Here is a 20,513-nt window from a genome sequence, read left to right on the forward strand (position 1 = left end):
ATAAACCTGCCAAATTCCATTTTTTGCTCTTATTAATACATGATTTATTCTCAGAAAACTATATTTGTCTTTCATTACTTGAGGAAACCTTTACAACTTTATTGTTATGGTACTTCCATAGTTTGATAAAAATGCCACAGATTCTTTCATCCAAAGATGAAAAGATGTCTACACTTGTCATGATGTATAAAAACAATAATATGCTTTTCAAATTATTTCCAGCAGTTTCTCCTAAAAAATTTCTCCTAAATTTCAGTTTCTTCCATCCACATAGGTTTGAAGACAGAGAAGCTGTTTGAATAATGAAGTGTGTTTATGCCTTGACAAAAGCGCTGCCTGGTGTTGTGAGCCTGAAACAGTGGCCTCTTTTCTTCTCAGATGAATACAGTTTTCATTCAAATGCATATACTCTAATAACTTTTTTGTTAGTATTTTTTTAGTAAATCTGCATTTTAATGGTAAACATCATAGGCTGAGTTGTGCTTCTGTTTATAACATATAAACCACAGGAGCTGGCAGTCAGACTCGGGACCAGCTCCCCGATCCTCCTCCCAGGCCTGCAGGACACCTCATGGGCAGCCTGAATCCCACCCCTCACAGGCCCAAGCCTCTCATGTCATGTACCTGTCTGTCCCTGTCCCTGCTCTGGCTCTGTGTCCCTTAAAATAGCCCTGTGCTGACTCACAGCAACTAAACCACTCCACAGCAGGTCCTTGCTGAGGTCTCCCCAGGGTGTGAGGCACTCCTTGCTGGGAAGGGAGGTGGCTATCAGGGCCATGAGGGCTCTGCTAGGCTTGGGTGACCCTGTGGTTTTCCCCCTGCCCAGAGCCCAGCACCCCATTCCAGCCCAGTCACTACCTCAGTGACACCATAGGACACCAGTCAGTGGTTTTGCATGTTTACAAGGGGTCCTGTTTTACTCTTTTACTGACAGGTAAAAGTGCAGGCAAAGAGACATAGTCCTCACTAGCAAGGTTACTATGTCAAACAGACCAAAGTAGTCTGATGAGCACACAAGAAAATATGAAGAAATAACAACTCTCACACCAGCTATCCAGCTGGCCTGGATGCCCTGGAATCATCAAAAAGGCAAGTTTTCAAGTGTAGTTTTGGGGGCATACAGTAAGATAGCAAGATGTTTATGGGAAGCTAATTCTTTGTTTAAAGGACATAGGAGAAAGCACAAATGTGGCTTTTGAAAGCAACATGTGGTAGTTTTAAGGCAGTACCAGAGCTTGTGTTTGAGCAGCAGCAGACAAACTGGTACTTTCAAGTTAGTTAAGGATGTGTTTCAAAATCTTTCTGGAAAGTGAGAAACCTCCTAGATCATATTTTTTGGGCTAAGTAATTATTTGATCTCTTAAAAAAACCATGGCTTTACAAATGTAAACACATTTCCATTACCAAGAAAATCAACAGGTAGTTTCCTTCACACACTGATTATTAAGGTTTTGACTGCTTCAGTTTTCATGATGGTATTAATAATGTAATCAAGAATTTCGTATTAACAGTGTCAGTTACAAACTTCTCCTTTGCTGTGGATTGATCTATTAGCGTCCACCTAACATTGATATGCATATCGTTGTAGGAATGAAAGGCTATAAATAAAAATTTCTATCCACCTAATTACTGTAACTGATTTGTGCTGAAATAATTGACCTTTGGTACTTGGTTCTCCCTTCACATTCAGAATTGACAGCTCACTCTGATGATCATCAGCCATGGGGAAAATAAGTTAAGGTTTCAATTAAAAGCATGCAGTGTAGGTTAATCTATGGATCTCACATTAGTAACACTCCATACTTTCCTGCTAGAGAATACATGTCACGTTTGAGCTGAAAAATATTATACAAAAAGTACCTGAAGAAGTAGGACAATAAATTATATCTAAAAATTGACAAACAAAAACCACTTAGGAGTCTTAAGGCACTTCTTCATATATGCCTACAAACTATACCTAGTAAGTAGCATGACAAAGATCACAAGATATATAGAAGCAGCTAATTTCTACATACTCTTTCTTGGGTGGCAGAAGAGTAGTAATGCCCTCAGCTATCTACACTGCGTGCTCTAAGTGTTGTTTTTCAGAAAAAGGTGGCCTAAAACTCCTTTTTATTAAACAACAGGCAGAAAAATTCCACACATTGGCAGTGTCAGACACATCTGTGGTCTTAAAGGATGCACAAAACAGAAATAAAAAAATATTGAGCTAGATGGAGTATGATAAATTATAAAGTTTTGCTGATATTATTTGGTGTTAAATATTCCTTCAATAAGGTCATGTGAAGAGTTTTCAAAGAAGAGTTTTATGGCTTTTCATTACATCACTTCAGTGAATTTGAAAAAGGTGCAAAGCACTTACTGAACATAATCACTGTCTTTGAAGTCTATGCTATGGCAGAAACATACCCTAAATACTTGTAATCTGTATATTATATTAGCATGTTTTACAAGAGAAAATATTAAGTGCTTTGATAGAGAAAAATATTACAATAATCTCAAAGAACTTTTCTCAGTTTAAATCTACTTTACTCCATAATTGGAATATATTATTATTTTTATTATTTTTGTTACTGAACTTGTAGGCATTCTGTAGCTGATAGAGTTCTATTTTACAGTATATTTTGCTTCATCTGGTGGATTTTATATGTTGGATGCAAAGTGAGAATAATTGAGTGCATATTGAGTCATCTGTTTCCAGCATTATGAGTATGAAGTGGAAGTAAGATAGTAAAAAGATTGGTTTTTTCAGTAGGAAGGGAAACAATGACTAACTCTACAAAAGCATCTTTATATTATTCAAAATAATTCCTCATACAAATTCATTACATTTAAATTATTTCTAACTGTATAATATCCAAACATGCTGATTCATTTGCTAATAGCTGCTGGAAATATTCTTTACTATCTTTCAGTCAATATTTTAAGTCTTCAAAGCTCTTTCCCTTTGTTACTTTAAAGGAAAACAAAATATATCCCTAATAATTTTTCCATAACTACCCATAGTATTCTATGTTCTCAAATTTGCTGCCTTGTATGACAAAATTTCTAAGAAATAAGTAAATTCTATGAAGTGAGAGGCTATCCTGGATTTTCAAATTAAATTATTGTGTATCTTCCTTGAACATTGGACTACTGAAAAGTTCAGCAGAACTGGATCGGAGGTGTACTTATTTTGGCCAAAGTCCTAGCAAAAATTTTTTTTATTTCTCCAAGGAAAGACCATCTTAAACAGGCAAATTTTCTCCGTTTCCCATACTATCAAATCTGTGATGAAAAAAGTTGAAGAAGACCACCAGCATATATTCCTTGAGAACTTCCAGCTTCTAAATCATCCTTTGCTGCTGTTTTGGAAAACAGTTCAAATCTCTTTATCTTCACTCCTCTGCAGAAGAACTGGACATTTGGAGCAGAAAAGACACAAATGAAGCTTGACTGATTTATGATGAGAGGACTAAGACAATGGAGCTCTGAAGCTCTGAACATGTTGAGATCTTAATATCTCAGCTGCCCACCTTACTTTCCTTTTAAAGTCTGTGGCAAAAAGTAGCTATTTACTGGGCATGTCCATCAAATCACAAGCCATTTTCCTCTTCGTCTTCACTACCTGTAAAGTAAACCCAGCCTTACTAGCTTACGTGTAGACATCCACTTCCAGATGCTTAAAATGAGGCTCCCAGTGAAGGTTTCAGTCTTTTTTTTTTTTGGTTTAGCTTTGATGATTGTCTGCATATGTTGTTGCATTGCCTGTTGTTTTGAGCAATAAGTGGGATATAATAGCATCTTTAAAATGAAATCTTTGACATGTAAACTAAACTACACAAAGTGGTAAGTGTGCAGAGGAGGATCAGATGCACTAATCAGTTCTCAAGAAAACCTGCTCTCTTCCACTTTTTTCTTTAGTTTGTTCTGGGGTATTTTTGTTACAGTTAATCTCATTTCATTATGAAAACATAACTTACTGACATTTTGCTGTGTTTTAGTAATAATCCTAGTTTTTATAAGGACATGCCCTGGATGGACGCCTTATCAAGCGTATAGTTTCCTGCTATTCTTGCATCTCTCTGTCAGGTTACTGCCAAGCAATATGTCATCAAGCACTCCAAAAGGAAACCAATGTGCATGTACAGAAAATATATTTCTGTTTAAAAAAATTGAGGAGCGACAGTGATACAATCCAGTTTATAGAAAGAAGGCACATTTTCATAAGCTTAGAAGACTGAACACTTCCACTGAAACAATGTAATTAAAAGTTACAATGAAAAAAATGGATTTACATTCTTGGTGACATTTGATTAAATATGCTAGCTAGCAAAAATATACAAATGAAGGTCACATTTGCAAGTATTATAAGATAAGCTACGTTTTAATTAGATAGTTGAGAAATGTCAATGAGTTAGTAACTGACCAGGAGTAACTTAAAAAAATAAAAAAGGAATGAAGGAAAACAAAACATCATACCAAAAGTTGGAAGCCTTTACTCCCCATAGATTTTAAACACTACAAAGACAGTTTTCTAAGTTTTGGGGATGGATTCAGTGAATTTGCCTTGACACTTTTCTCTATTTGAAGAAAGAATCCATTTTGGTCAAATTACATAGTACCTTTGTTGAAGCTATGTTGACACATGCTGTGACTTTTGAAATAAATCTGTCAAATAAAATATAACAGCATAGTATTTGTGGTTTATATTTGTATCCATGGACTGTACCTAAAGAGCGTGTCTAAGCATATGCCATCCTGTGGAAAAAGATCCTCTTTCTCTCAGAGTCAGCTTAGTTCTCCCACAACACAGAAAAAATGAAGTCAAATTTAACCTGACATAACTATTACAAACTATAGGAGTAAACTTCTTTCAAATTATCTTGAAATTCATATTTTTGCTTTTTCTAAAAGAAAAAAAACTCAGTAATCAGTAGAAGGCAGTGTCTCTATTACCTGTGGTGCTGTTTTCCCTTGTGTTGAATCTGACCAAAGAATGGCTGAAGAGCAGCGTGTCCTGGAAATAATAAAAGATGCATGAATAATTCAATGAGTTGACAAAGATTCATTAAAAAGTTACCAAAACTAATTTGAATCAGTGTTTGCTGTTGGAAATCACATTTAAGAAAATGTGCACTTGGCATTAAAAAAATATAGTCTATCTTAAATCTGTCATAATGCTGTTAAAATGGCAATAAATCTGGCAGTTCTAGTGCAAAGAACTATGAAGGTTAATCCAAGCCACTGGCTTTATTGTGTCTTGTTTCTTGTTGTTTAATATCATTACCATTTAAGCCTATATATTCTTTATCTATGTTTGCTTGCAGCTGAAAAACCTTTGGATGTTTCATCCCAAATACTTAAGTTACTTCTAAGAATGAGTTTAGGGAAAATATAATTTCATTGTGAAGCTCAAGTGCAGCAGAGTTTGATAGCTACCCATAGGTCTTTGATGGAATTTCTGAAGGATTTTATGGGTAGACTGGTAAAGCTAAAAAATACATTAGAGTAACATCTACTCTCCAGCAGTTTAACTACGTACTTAAATAATGGAAAAGAAATTTATTCTCCCAAGTCTCCAAAGTTTAATCCAAACCAAATTAAAGGAATCATTTTATTGTTAATAGTACTCCAGTACAAATATATTCTAATTAAGACACTGCAACTAGGCAGTTTAGAAGGGTAAATCTCTAGAGGTGAATGTTCGTATTAGGAAGTAGGTTTTGTTTTCAGGTAAGCGTGATTTCTGCTCTAGTTGTCACTAATGATCACAGGCTACAGGCTTTCAGTAAACAAAATAAGAAATAGTTGCTTATGTATAATTTATTAACCATTTCCAGTTATGTCTTACAAGAGAAACTTTACTCAGATACAGCATCCCCATGAGCGTGACAGAGAAACCAGAGTCAGGATGAAAATTCACACTGATCACTAATCCCAGCCAAATAAGACAATTATACCATGAAAGGTCAGAAACCAGCTTGCGTAATACTGCCATTACTGCAGGACCTTTTCACTGTGTGGAGTGATTTTTGTATCCTTTCCTTCTCTTTCTTCCCATGTACTTTACATTCATGCCACCTGAGATCACATTGATTCTTTTGTTCTTTCAAACCCTGGATTTACAACTGCAAAACAAGTGTTCCCCATTCAACTATATAACAAAGAATTTTAAAATATTTTTTTCTTTTTAAGTGGGAAAATAATTACAGTCTTCTTTACTTCATGAGGCAACACAGAACAAGTTCATTTCATGAAGCTGCCTTCACATACTATTTCAGCAAAAAGAAGTTGTCAAAACTGTTTCAGGGTTGTTGAATTCTATTTACTGGAGTAGCTTATTATGTTAATGTATGCAAAGAAACAGGAGAGACAATGCCTTAAAAAAAGAAATATTACATTAGCAAAAGCTGCACTTTAATTTAAACTTCTGCAGAAAGGGAGGCTGCATACCACTGGAGATTTCAGGATGGCTTCTATTTACTTTTAAAGCTTAGCAACATGATATTTTGGCAAAACTTAGGCACCCTGGAGCAAGTCTCGCTGTTGTACTTTCTGCCTTTTCTAGTCCCATTTACTGCTTAGCCCTCCACATTTGTCTGGCTCCTGCACCTGCTCAAACCTCCTTCCTCTCCAGATGCATTCCTCTGTCTCAAAGCTGTTCCAGGCACTCATCCTAATGACGTAAAGTCTGATCCCAAACTAATTTATGACAGGAGTACTTGTTAGCTCAGGCTTACTAGGAACCGTAGTCTGCGTCATCTCATAAGTTGGCATGCCCTTCCAATTAAACAGAGTAAAAAGAAAAAGTATTTAATAGTCCAATTTTGAAAGGATAATGGTTATTTTGCTCTCCCATGTGCGTATAATCTGCAACTTGGGCTGGTGGTAAATGAATGAAGTGTAATAGAGCATACAATTTTTGAAGTGTTTGCTTATAACTTTATATATGCCTACTAATTTTTGTTTCTCCTGTGTGCCTGGGAAGCAGCGAGGAAGGTTACTTATTTGCCTTAATTTGTTTGATGGGTGATAGATCTGGCAGAACCTGGTAGAAGGATGTTCCTCCCCTGTGAAGACGACCATCTGAGAGACTTTTATAGAAGCAGATGGAGATGGCAGAGAATGAGAGACACAGCAAGAAGAGCTAAGTGGCAGACTTGCTAGAGGAGCAGGGGCTTAGCTGCATTTTGTTCTCTGTATGTCACTGAACTGAAATATTTAATATTGAAAAACAAAGGCAGAATTATAGTATAGTATGTTTATGTAGAAACATGCAGAGTTGTGTGCTTGCTCCACCCACTTTCCAAGCAGAGAGTACAGGGCAATAGGAATGTAGAAACTATAGTAAATTGTCTGTTTAAGAATCAGGATTAATAGTATTAGTATTTAATTTTTGATTGCTAATCTCCATTTCTTTGCAAAAGAAGCAATATACAGCTCAGACTCTCTACCTTGCGCAGGAAGCCTTTCTGTCTACCCATCAAAGACAACTGTTTCCTAATTTTCCCAGTGAAATGACATAAGAATAATTATTTTAATCTTCTCAAGCTAGAATAGCTGATATACTCAGGAACATCATTTATCTTCTGTTGTCAACAAATGGATTACATAGTTTAAAAAGTCTTCAGACATTAGAGTTTTACTGCTGATATATGTATGTCATATAGTACATTTAATAGCCTAATAATACCATATTTCAGTCACACAAAGAATTTGCTGAAAAAGTACTGACCTAAAGTTTTCCCAAATCCATGTCCTTGGCCATAAGGCAAAGAGCATAGAGCTAAAACACCATGCTGAAAATAGAAAACTGCCTGTATCTGCAGAAAATACTCAAGGAACAGTACATTCGCTATATATGTGATTGCAATCATGTTTCCTCTGGAAATCTTATTAAGGTTTATTATACTGTGTTGTAAAGTTTGGACCAAAGGCAGGTCTGCATTTTCTTTATTATAAAGTAAAATTCCTTCCAGTGTGTATTTCTTCTATGTCTGTGTGCCCACTGGAGGAATGTCTTCCCAATAGCAATCACCACTGTTTCCATTCTTTTTTTTAAAGCTGTAGAAATGGATCTTGTAAAACAGCATATTCATTGCTGTCAGAATTATATAATAGTTTACTTATGTATAAAATTTACACGGGATTAGCTCTGTGACACCACACTTTTTAATTTAGCATTTTCTTCCTGCTTCCTTGTCCATCTCATGTTGATTACAGTTCATTTGTTCACCTTGTGTTACAAGCAGAAGGATATGGGTGTATTTAAAAGATGGAGAGGTCTGTTGTCTTTTCAAAGGTAGAGTCCTTTGCATGGTGCTTTGCATCCTTTTTACCAGATACAATCTGGCCACACCCCAGCTCCATGCAAAAAAAAAAAAAAAAAAAAAAAAAAAGGACTGCATCCCAATCTGCCCATTTCTAGATTTTCTGCAGCATTTCCAGGAAGGGTATCAGCACCCCTGGGGATATCTGAGGATCTGAGCTGTGAGGAGCTGAGAAGCTCCACAGTGCCCAGTGCCCACTTACAGTACAACTAATTAGCTATTCTGCCACCAGAACTGCTATGTTCACAACTGAGCATTTCCATCCTCTTATGTAGACTGTGTTAGAGAGAATTTCATCCCTTTCCTTCATGTCCATATTCCCCAGAGAACATCTTCCTTCTCTGCTCATGAGGAAGATGTCCATTCTGTTTTAAGTATTTCATGTGGTAAGTTTAAACATGGACATTTCTACTGCAGCTGATTTATCTGAAATTATTTATATTTGTAAGGCCAAAAATATTTTTGTTCAAAAGATAAATTAGCATTTGGTGAGACCAAAATAACTAAAAAATATAAACATTTCTTCAAGAAACCTCAATGACCTTGAGATTCTGACCTCAGAGGAATCAGAAAGAAAATAAGTTATTTTAATGGGGATAGATTCTAATATGAAATTTTAAAGATTTTTTTTCAGTATTCCCCTGGAATTGGAAAGATTTTACTTTACTTTCCCCTTATGGAAACATTTTATTTTGAAAGAACTGATACACTTCAATATCACAAAACATTGAAGGAATGTATTGAAAGACAATCAAAGATGATTGTTGTGAAATCACATTTATATTTAAATTATAATGTTTCATGAAGTCCTATAAGATATATTTTCATACATTTTAACTTATCATGATGATGTTCTATTTCCCCTTTCTTCGTGAGCCAGGAAAGATGATATTATGCATAAGATATACAACACAGCATGATGAACATTATAAAGTAGACGGTTTGTGAGATCAGGATGAAAAACAACCTAAAGCAGAGCTCTCCTTACTTGTGCCGTTCCCATCTGATTGCCAAAATTTGTATTTAAATCCAAATTTTAAATGAGATACTGCATCATCAAATAATCTCTATATATCTGTGTATTTTAAAATACTGGTCATCTGCTTTTGCCAAATTCCAGATTCTTCTAAAAGGTAAAAGAGGTGCATTTTTAACACCTGATCAGAGACAAAAAACACTGTTCTGAAATGACCTTTTCCTAAACCGGAAAGACTCTAAGTGTTCACTGTCACAATCTTCGTAAAGTAAAATGCATATTTCTCTATTTTTAAACCATTTGAAATATAAAATAGTCCAAACTATATTCATGCTTAGAATATTCTTCCAAAAGCTCTCCAGCAAGACCATGGCCTAGTATTTTAAAGAGATTTTATTTCAACTGAGTGTGCCACTATTCAAAGCTTTTGAACGCTCATAGGTTTTCACTGTTCATGTTATGCCAATGTGAAGAATGTCCAATTTATAAATATTTATCTTCAGAGAGGACAGAACAATGATCTTTTTTTTCTGCCGGCCACTTCACTGTTCCCTAAAAAATCAGTTCCTTCATAGGTACTTGACACGCAGTCTGGCTCCCTTTGCTCATATAATCAATGTATTTTTAAATGTTCTTCTCACCTTCTTTGCAGCTCCTGAGTGATATCTTTATTTATTTATTTCTCTTATATTGGCATTATACAGGGACCAAAAACTTGGGCGATATTTTTTATTTATAGACACTGAAATTTTAAGTACAGGCAGAAAAGGTAAAAAAGGGGAGTTGCAAAGACAGAAAAGGAGGTGACTTTGGCTTGTGCTTGTTTTGGGGAGAGATATTTGTGCATATGTAGGCTCTTGGGCTTTTTAGCTAGCTCATTTGATTTGCAGAGTAGCATTGAAATGAGGAGCATATTTAGCTTCAACCTGTGTTTCTGCACTGCATACACAAAGTAATGTAAGACTGTGAAGGAAAGAAGGTGGCTTGGCAGACAATTTTTGTACTGTGACTTAGGGTCATAAAAATAGAATTTTAAATATTGAAAACTCATATTACTGTAAGTAAGAAATTTAATAACCACCTGATTTTTATATTGTGTTGAAACTGCAGGGGAATTTTCTGTCTTAGAGCTATATGCTGCTACCCAGTTCTGTCTAGAAGCTAAGTCCCTTGTGGAGTCCAGGGCATCTCTGACACTCTTTTTACAGATAAAACTTTTCAACCTTTCCACTGCATAACTAAAAATTCTTTTGAAAATTGACAGATTTTGTCTTTATTCAGTGTTCACTTCTTGTTTTTTTTTCAGAATATTCAGAAGCTGTTCCTGGTCTCCCCACTTCATATGCTGCTATCCTAAGAATCAAATCTGGTAGTTCATCTTTAGCCTCATTTAATTCAAAGAATAGACCACGATTAAGCAGTCCTTCATTAGGAAGTGTATCTTCACCAGGCTGGAGAGGAGCTGCACAACATTATCACTCCCCAACGAACGTCTACCACTTTTCAGAGACCTTCAAACATGATGGTAAGTCTAGTTTCCCTCTGTGAATCTTTGAAACATTTTTCAAAAGCAGTGTATTTTTATCAGCTTACTCCAGTATTTCTCAGACATAATTTTGAATTGTATTAAACATCGCAACGTAGAAATGGGCCTCTTTCCTTTTAGATTCTTCAGATTAGCCTTCAAGTCACCAGTTAAAACATTCTTTCTTAAAGATCCCTATGCAGAATAGTTTTATACAGTTTTTGCTACATGAAAATAGCAAACTAATGGTTTACATTACTGCACAATTTCATCTACTCAACTAATGTCTGTTTATTTGAAAAGCAAAGCAGTAAAATGTCAGTTCCTCTTTTAGATATATTTTTTCTCTTTGGAGTTTTTCTAAATTGATCATGAATGATAGTAATGTAAATTAAACTGAATAGTAAATGTTATAAAGCTACTTTTTCTCTGAATGCTTGCGTTCAAAAAAAAGTGTAGATGTGGCACTTCAGGACATGGTTTAGAAGGCATGGTGATGTTGGGTTGATGGTTGGACTTGATGATCTTAGGGGTCTTTCCCAACCTTAATGATTCTATGATTCTGTAGATCACCTACTCTGTATAGCCAACTCTGTCATGCATGTACGTATGCATGCATGGATAGACATGCTGGTGTGATATGGTGTCATTTCCCTTTAAATGCAATAATTCATAGTAACAGTATGCATTTTTCTTATATTTGGTTATGTTTAAAGGAGACATGTTTCTGATACTATTTCTTTAGTGATAATATTTATCTGAGTTATGTTCAAAGAAAGGTAGAAAGGAAAACAGAAACAAAGAAAAGGAGGAAGGCAGGAAGGAAGGAGAGGAAGGGAGGAAGAGGTTAGGGGAAATTTAAACATAATAGTCTAAGGAAGTAACAGAGGAAAGAATTGTGATTAATACCTGAGAGCTCAATAACATTCATGCAGTATAATGACTGTGATTACAGGATTACTTCTCCTCTCAGTAGCCTTTTTTTTTTTCTCCTGGAAAATACCTTGCATTTATTGAAAGCTAATGTATGCAAGTGTTTTGGTGAACAGAAATGGCTTATATACAAGCATAAATATGTTCCCTGAATTAAGGTTGATCTAGAACACAAACAATTTGAATCATGCAAGCAGAAAAATTCTGTTTGATAGCATTTCCGGAACTGGGGCTGGTTTCTATATTTGTCCCTCCTCTGCAATATTCTTTGTAAGTGATGACTAGACTAAAGTCAGTTATTGCCCATGTGCCAGACACTGATAAGTCCTCCCAGACAACCTGATACGTGCAGGTGAAAATCAATGTCCAGGATTAGAACCAGGGTGTATTACCCTGGTCTTCAACAGCATGAATGATGATTTAGGAGAAGACTAGAGGCCTAGAGACTGAAGAAGAAGAGATTGGTAGCGGCAAGGCAAAAGAATACAGACTATGAATAATATAGGACAAGCTGGAACTATAAAGCATCTTCTCCATGATTGAGCCTGATTTTTGCGTTGTGTTTTCTTGGGGGAAAAGAAAACAAAACAGCTGGCTAAAAAGCAGCTTACTGTGTTTTAATTTGATGTGGAGTTTGACTGTTATGCTTAAATCCTCACTTTGAGAGGGCTGAGAAAATTTTATGCCTGTCTCATTCTAAGAAAATGAGATATGGGATGGGCATTCCCAGGGTAAGCATTCCACCACCTAAATCCTTGGCATTTCCAGGACATATGCTGAGATCATACCTGATACAGGTCAGCAATCATAAGTCTTCTCAAAGCATCAGGGCCAGATTCCAACTCTGAAGTTGAGCTGCTTCTGTTTTGCAGCAGTAAGTGAAGAACCACTGACTGGAGACAAAATTTCAAAACAGCCATAAATCATAAGCCACAATGAACAGAGCACTTGACTCAGAAGACAAGGATTTTAACTCTTTCTTCCAAAGACTGCATAAAACCATCCAAGGAGAGTTACTCCACCACTTACAGGTCTTTGACATCCAGCTGTGTAGATAGTTGCAGAAAGAGGTCAATCTGAGGCACCTGAGCAATATTTTAAAAGCCCTTCATTATCTGAAGCACCAGCATGGCACAAGCACAGATATGAAACAGGACTTAGAAAAGACCAGCATACTTCTGGCTTCATACTATTCAGGACTCTGTGGCAGGAGACCAGGTAGAATATTCTGCATCATCCAAGAGGGCAAGAACACATCCGCTATGGCAGCTGAATGCAACTTATTTTCTAAACCTCTCTCAGTTCTGTTAATAACTTTATGTTTGAGATCATATCTTTGATATTTAGAAACCAGAAATAAGCTCACTATCTCAATCATCTGGCATTCCACTTAGTTAAATTGGTAAAATTCTTGACTTTCATTTGGCCTCAAGGTTTTTGCTGTTCGTTTTTTTTTTCCAGTTTTTAAAGCTCTTAATGGAAAGATATTTTCATTATCTTTGTACAACTAGAATGTGATAAGTGATAGAGTTAAGCGATTGTATTTATTAGCCAAGGCCTCCTAAATGAGGAAATGCTACAGCATTCTGTGCTCATGTGTGTTCATGAGTGACCACTGCTACAAGTGAAAGGACATTAATAAAAGGAGGGAAATATTTTATGTTATTACGATTGCGCACTTGCATAATTCAAACATCTAATATACGGCATACACTCAGGATCCAGGTTTGCTATAAGAAAAAAACAAAAATTATTAGCTGCCTAAGTATACAGGTTCTCAACTGACTTCTTAATTGATTTCCCAGCACAGGTGCTCAGAGGTCTGATGTGGCTTCCAATAAAGATCCTCTTATACTGACTTTATGCCATTTAATTTGCACTCTCAGTTCAGCATGTGTTTCCTGATATCTCAAAAGAACTGTGCTGTAGCTTACTGCTGAATTTAAACTATATGGAATTACTTAGCGTAAACATGCAGTTAAGGCAATACAGTCCTCTTCAAGTTACGTATCAATGTGTAAAGTCACAGCTAAAGGATGTGCAAAAGGTGAATTATTCATGAATCACTCTAGAAGAATCACAAAACCACACACTCTTATACTTTCTTACTGTTCCAAAAGCTTTTGGAAATGCTGCAGTAAAAATAATTGAACTTAACCTTGAATAAAGGCTGTTTTTATCCTTCCATCTTTGGTTTGAAATCTTTTAGAAGAAAATAAAGAACTGGGTCCAGTTCACAATTGAAAGTGTTGAATCAATGAACCCCAAGATCTGCAAGATCCAAATCTAGTTTTTGTTGAATGAGAACTCCTGATTCCATAACATCTGCTGGATTCAACATTTACCAGTCTGAATTAAAGACACAAACTACTAAAATTTTTTCATTGCTAAAATGTATTGGGCAATATTGATTAATGTGGCATGCTGTTTAGATAGCATAAACTAAGTTTAGACCAGATATGTTTGTTTCAGGCCACAGAACAGAGAAAGCATTTTCAAGCAACAGGAAAAACTTGTCCTATCTTTCCTAATAAGCAAATAAACACATCTGCTTCAGAAAAGATGAATCTGAAAATATGAGAAAATAATTTTACCTCCTTTGTAGTGTAAACTCAGTCCTGCATGTACTTTACACTATTCCAACATGCAGCATACTAGAATACATACCTCAGCGCATGTGCATCAGCCTGAACTTACCTGTCAAAAGGAAAGTCTCCTCAAAGTCTCTTGACTTTTGTTAGCTGAAATATAGTTTTAAGATTAAATGTATTTTATAAACCCATGTGTGTATGAATATGCATACATACATATATGTATATGGTTGTGTCTTTATATATTCAAAATAATTACTGTAAATTTAATCACTGGAATATATTTTGCTGTGATGAATTAGTGGGTTTTTTCTTTTTCATTATATTAAAATAAATTTTATATTTTGACAGATTATGGGGATATTAAAATGGGTAGTCATTCTTTATTTCTTAGGTGTTAAGTGAAAGGTTATATTATAAAACCGACTTGTAAAATCGATAATAGCAGTGAAATTTTTCAGTGTTTACACTGAAAAAAAGAGGGTTTCTAGCGTTTAGTTGAGGAAAGCAATGTTTTCTTTGAAAGCAGAATTATTCTTCATACATCTACAATGTTTTCTGAATATACTGACCAAGTTAAACTGTTTCCATGGTAAAAAAGGTTAATCAGAAGATCCTTTAAAGTCATCACCTCAAGTACTTACAAAAAGTGCAAAATGAAAAGAAACCAAGAAAGAAAGAAATGCAAAATCTAGTTGATAATGAGTAGCACTAAAACCTGATCCACCTTTACTAAAAAGTGTATTTCATTTTATAGGACCAATTTGAAACGAAACACCTTTGTTTTATTTTAATAAATGCTGGTGATATGCACTTTTCAGCAACAGATATAGCCTTATCGGTAGCTCCTGCTGTCTTCATGATCTCGATAATGGGAACAAGTGTAGCCTGATGAGGTTTGCAGATGACACCAAGTTGAGTGGGGAAGTAGACACTCCAGAAAGGAGAGCTGCTCTGCAGGGAGGTCTGGATAGGCTGGAAGAGTGGGCCAACAAGAACCTTATGAAGTTCAACAAAGACAAGTGTAAGGTCATGCACCTGGGAAAACATAATCCAGGAGTGCAGCACAGGCTGGGATCCACCTGGCTGGAGAGCAGCTCTGTGGAAAGGGACCTGGGGGTGCTGGTGGACAGGAAGCTCAGTATGAGCAAACAGGGTGCTGCTGCGGCCAAGAAGGCCAACAGGATGCTGGGTTGCATCAAAAAGGGCATCACCAACAGAGAGAAAGAAGTCATCATCCCACTCTACTCAGCGCTTGTCAGGCCACACCTGGAGTACTGTGTACAGTTCTGGTCCCCTCTATACAAAAAGGATGTGGACAGGCTGGAAAGGGTCCAGAGAAGGGCCACCAAGATGATCAGAGGACTGGGAAGCTGCCATATGAGGATAGGCTGGGAGAACAGGGTTTGTTCCGCCTTGAGAAAAGGAAGCTCAGAGGGGATCTCATCACCATGTACCAGTCCTTAAGGGGTAGTTACAAAGAAGATGGAGGCTCCCTTTTTACATGGAGTCACATGGAGAGGACAAGGGGGAATGGACACAAATTGCTGTTGGGGACATTCTGATTGGACACCAGAGGGAAATTTTTCACAGCGGGAAGAGTCACCCATTGGAATAATCTCCCCAGGGAAGTGGTTGACTCGGCCACGTTGGACACCTTCAAGAGTTGTCTGGACAGAGTGCTGGGCCATCTTGTCTAGACTGTGCTCTTCCTAGAGAGGTTGGACTAGATGATCCCTGAGGTCCCTTCCAACCTGTGATTCTGTGATTCTGTGATTCTTAGTGCATTCTGAACTTATTAATACCCAGAAATGACAGATCATTGAGATATGGTTTGGTCCATAATATGTGAAGTAAGCACTCTTCTGGGTAGGGTCTGTATACAGAGTCCAATGTGTATTATAGGATGGAAGATCTGTTAGTGACACCCTCCTTTCAGGCTGCTTTAAAAGTTCTGTCATTTTACAGTATCTTGTAGCTTTTCTTTAGAAAACTCTTCCACGTCCACAAGGGTTCAGCAGGCCTTTGAAAGATGGGTAAAAAAATGTCAAGAGAAAAGTAAACATTGTTTTCCTGATCCTGTAAAAACTTGTGTTGTTTAACTTTTGCTGAGTTACTCTGCTTTCAAAGGAGAATTGCCAATACCTATTTTCCAACTGTCATTTGGACAAATTTTGTCAATGTGTCAGAATAACAGCTGAAAACAAATGATTTGTCTGAAGATCTCTCTAGCCCACCTTTAGGGGTATTAGCAAAGCCACCCACCAGTATCACCTACAGCAAAAAATGTGCTCCTACAGGGAGATGAGCAGATGAAAGGAGAAGACCTGAAGGAATACCTCCTTCCCCCATATTCACATGCTGCCTGAGCATATCCCCTCAGATACTTTGTCTGCTGGGTGAAAAATACCAGAGTGAAAAAGAGCTGTTTCCTCCCACCAGTACCTCTGACTGAGAAGGTGGCACCAAGAAGACTATGCCAGTCATACAGCTTTAATGGTACTTAGCATTGCAGACAGTGGTCAAACTACACTAATTATAATTGATGCAAGTGATTAGTGCAGTGTAGAATTTGCTACAACTTCTCCTTCTGCAGACAATTATATTTTAAAAATATTATTTAAGAAAAAATTTAAAAGAACATTATTTCTTTTATTTTTTAAAGCATGGCACACAGAATTATCAGACACTAAAAATAATATTGCCAATGCAGCTTCAATGCAAGTCTTTGCACACAGTCATATTTCCTTCCTGTCCAACTCTCTGTTCCCAGGGTTGGAGGAATTCATTCTTTTTCACGGTGTATTTATTGACGTGGAATTATATCAAGGATGGTGGCAAGAAAGCTGAGTGCTAAGGAATGACACTGTTTCAGTTACTTCAGAATTGAAAGTAAAGGAAACTTTATTCTCATCTGCAGTTCCTTCTCATGGTATTTGCATTGCTCAGCAAGAAGAATTAAAGAATTAAAGATCTGATTTTTTTTTCATCGGTAATTGAGGGAGAGAATGAAAGTGTCTCTTTATGTAAGAGAGTGGAACCACATTTTGGCTACTGCCTGAGGTGCAGGGTACACAGATTCCAGTTTCTGTTCCCGTGAGGATTAAAATACTTTTTACTAAGAAGTCATACACTCCCATATTTTGTAAGTGAAAATGTGCTGCAAGGAGAACCTTGGAATTCAAAGTATATTTGAGTAATGCTCTCAACTATACTCAAGAACATAGAAAGAGGGATTTTACTAATATTTTGAATGTTTTCCATATCCTTGCCTTTCTCGGCAATACCAGCTCAAATAGTAAATCCTAATGAGAGTGCTTAGTGCATTTAATTGCCTAGACTGAAAATGGGAACTTAAAATTTGTAAAGAGACCACAAACTAGCTGTTACATTGTTTGAATGCAATGCATCCTGTAATCCCAAGACATATGTGCCTCTCTGTAATAAATCACCAGTCTCACAGCACTTAGATAAAGAAAACTGGCTGTTTTACTAAAAGCCTGTGTGAGAAACAGAAAAATTCCCCTGAGGAATTAAAATAGCCAACTGAAATATGCATATGCTTAATATGTATGTTAAATATTAATCTCTTTTTACACTCTTGTTTAATTTAGAAAGAAAAAACTTACAAAGGACTGTCCTGTTTAAGAGCATGGGTCACTGTTTTTTAAAACATGGGTGCAAGTAAATCTGACGCTTTTGCACATAAACTGATCCCCTGAAGGGATCAGAACATGTAAGTGTGTATAAAAATATGTGTATATATATAGCATATATATACACATATACAAAGATATCTAAATTAAATATAAGGAAATAAAGACAATAAGGAAAATTGTCACTATGCATGAGCAATAGCTCACACGTGGATGAGCAGGGCTCAGGTGTCTGGAAACAGGCTCTGCAGTGTCACTTCAGGTAGTGCGAGGAGCCTCCCTTGGCCTGTAGCTGCTACGCCAGGACAGGGCAGGGCTGGAGTGAAAGCAGCACCGTGCTGGTCTGCTCTGCCTGGGGGTCTCAGACATGCCATGACCTCCCAAATGACACTGGCTATCTGTTGCGAACTGAACACCCTGTACAGAATGATTCATGTGCTTGAAGTGGGGTGTTCTGGGCACTTCAGACACCCTGGGGCGCTGGCCTGATCCCAAGAGGCCACATCAGAGACCTCTTGTAGATCCTGTGTCATACATGGTAGCTCTGTGGGCAGGAGGAGTCAGGGTGGAGGATGGAAACCAAGTCTGGAAAAAGGCAGTGGGGTGGGGGGAAGGCTTTGCTTTAATTTTTGCCTTTGTTTCTCAGTACCCAAGTCTATTTGACTGGAAATATCTTTTCCCAAGTTGAGCCTATTTTGCCCATGATAATAGCTTGTAAGGGATCTCCCTGTCTTTATTCTGACCCAGGAGCTTTTTCATCCCGTTTTCTCCCCTGGGGGAGTGAGTGAGTGGCTGGTGGTCACCTGGCAGCTGGCCAAGGTTAACCTGCCCAGATATGTAATGTACTGCAGTAACACTGTTTGGACTGTATGTACTGTAGGTATAGGGGGGGAGTGGTGGTCATTTTAGCCTATTAACTCCTCTATACGGTCCTCAAAAGGTTAGTGTTTGCTTCCATAGAATACTTCATATATGTAAAGCTGCTCAAGTAGATTTTATAATCAGGCCCTTTTTTTCTCTTTTTCCTCAGCAATGATCCATGTCTACTGTCACATGAAAATCTAACTCTCACCTTGGTTACTTGTGAGACTAGCCTAAGGTATCAAAGCATACAGTGCTACAACTTTTCATGGTCAAACTGTGGTAAGACCCAGAGATCAATTTTTCAAGGATGATTTTCATCAGAAAAAGCAGACTGATGCAGTTGATTAGGCCTGGGACTAATGATCAGGGTTTATTAATCCTGGTGTTGGCTTTCTTGAGTGTAACTGAGCAGTCCTCCCGTCTAGTTTGTAAAAGGTCACATGAACAATATCTGTAAATATTAATCAATGTGCAATTATGCTTTATAATGAAGAAATTGCACCTAGGGTTTTGGTGGTGACTAAACGTGTTTAATAAGTGGTACAATGCTCTTAAAAGAGAAATTAAGGAATTCCCTGTGGTAATCAGGTGAAATCCATGTGGTCACCCACTTCAGACTGGGAATCCTCAAGCAGAATGACTAAGCATTTGCTGCTGTTACTAACACAGATACAGCTTGGAATTCCTGAATCAAGTAATGCACCAAGATTGGCAATGACACTAGTTACTGAAAAGTGAACTTTTAACCCATATCTGCTTTTCAACTGTTAAACTTCATTGCCACCTACTTAAAATTTCCAGTCCCTAAAAGCAGTGAGAGAGATGATAGCTTATGAGAATCACCTATTCCTCAGAAGGGTAATTAAATCCCACACTGAACATTAGATATATGTTTTCTCTTTGACATGAAAATGTTGATAACTGCTAATAAATTATGTTACTTAAAGTAACAGTTGATAAGCTGGTAAGATGGCGAAAGACAGTCAAAATTCTATTAAACTTTTTCCTGAAAATTTAGAGTTTTATCCTGCAATGTTAGAAATCTCTGTATTATAAATGGTGCCATGCACCTAAAGATTTGGATTTTTAATTTATTCTACAAAAAATGGTGAATTACTTAGATTTAGGGTGATTTCACATCGCTCAGTTTCAGAAATTTCAGCCTGTGGGGTCATCATTCAGTCCAATTCACTCCTCAGTCCTGGCTCCATGAATGACTAGTGTTGCAGATCTGCAGCATCACACAGTGACTCTCTGAATGCCTCTCAACCTGGCTTTACCTCCATCATCTGTATTAGTGGAAGGGAACATAGGTCTGCATCCCTGAGTCTCATCCCACCACAAAACAGCAACATTAGCAGAGTATATGCTGGCTTCTGGGAAATGTTCTCAAGTCCCATAGTTTCAATGTAACTTTAAACTCCCTACATAGAAATGAGAACATAGTAAGCCTCCAGTGGTGTTCCAGGTAAATTTTGAAACTGACCATTTTAATGAGATGTTAAAGTGCCCATCAATGATACAACTACAGAAGCCTTCACAAGGCTTCATTTCATTTGATATTTTATTAGCAATATGTATAATAAAATTAAAAGTTTTCCCTTTAATTATAGGCCAGCATGTGTTTTAATTTGAAAAAATATTTTAAAAATATTT

The 20,513-nt window shown here is 36.9% G+C and overlaps 1 protein-coding gene across 2 annotated transcripts in view; it reads left to right on the forward strand.

The window, feature by feature from the left end:
* The window catches only part of CNTN5 (contactin 5), a 673,925-nt gene that overhangs the window by 411,295 nt on the left and 242,117 nt on the right, over window positions 1-20,513 (forward strand). For both annotated transcript variants that reach the window (XM_075081792.1, XM_075081802.1), the window contains one exon: window positions 10,595-10,813. In XM_075081792.1, coding sequence (XP_074937893.1) covers window positions 10,595-10,813 — 219 coding nt within the window. The remainder of the gene's footprint in view (window positions 1-10,594; window positions 10,814-20,513) is intronic.

This window comes from Phalacrocorax aristotelis, chromosome 1, assembly GCF_949628215.1.
Source record: "Phalacrocorax aristotelis chromosome 1, bGulAri2.1, whole genome shotgun sequence".
Lineage (NCBI taxonomy): Eukaryota > Metazoa > Chordata > Aves > Suliformes > Phalacrocoracidae > Phalacrocorax > Phalacrocorax aristotelis.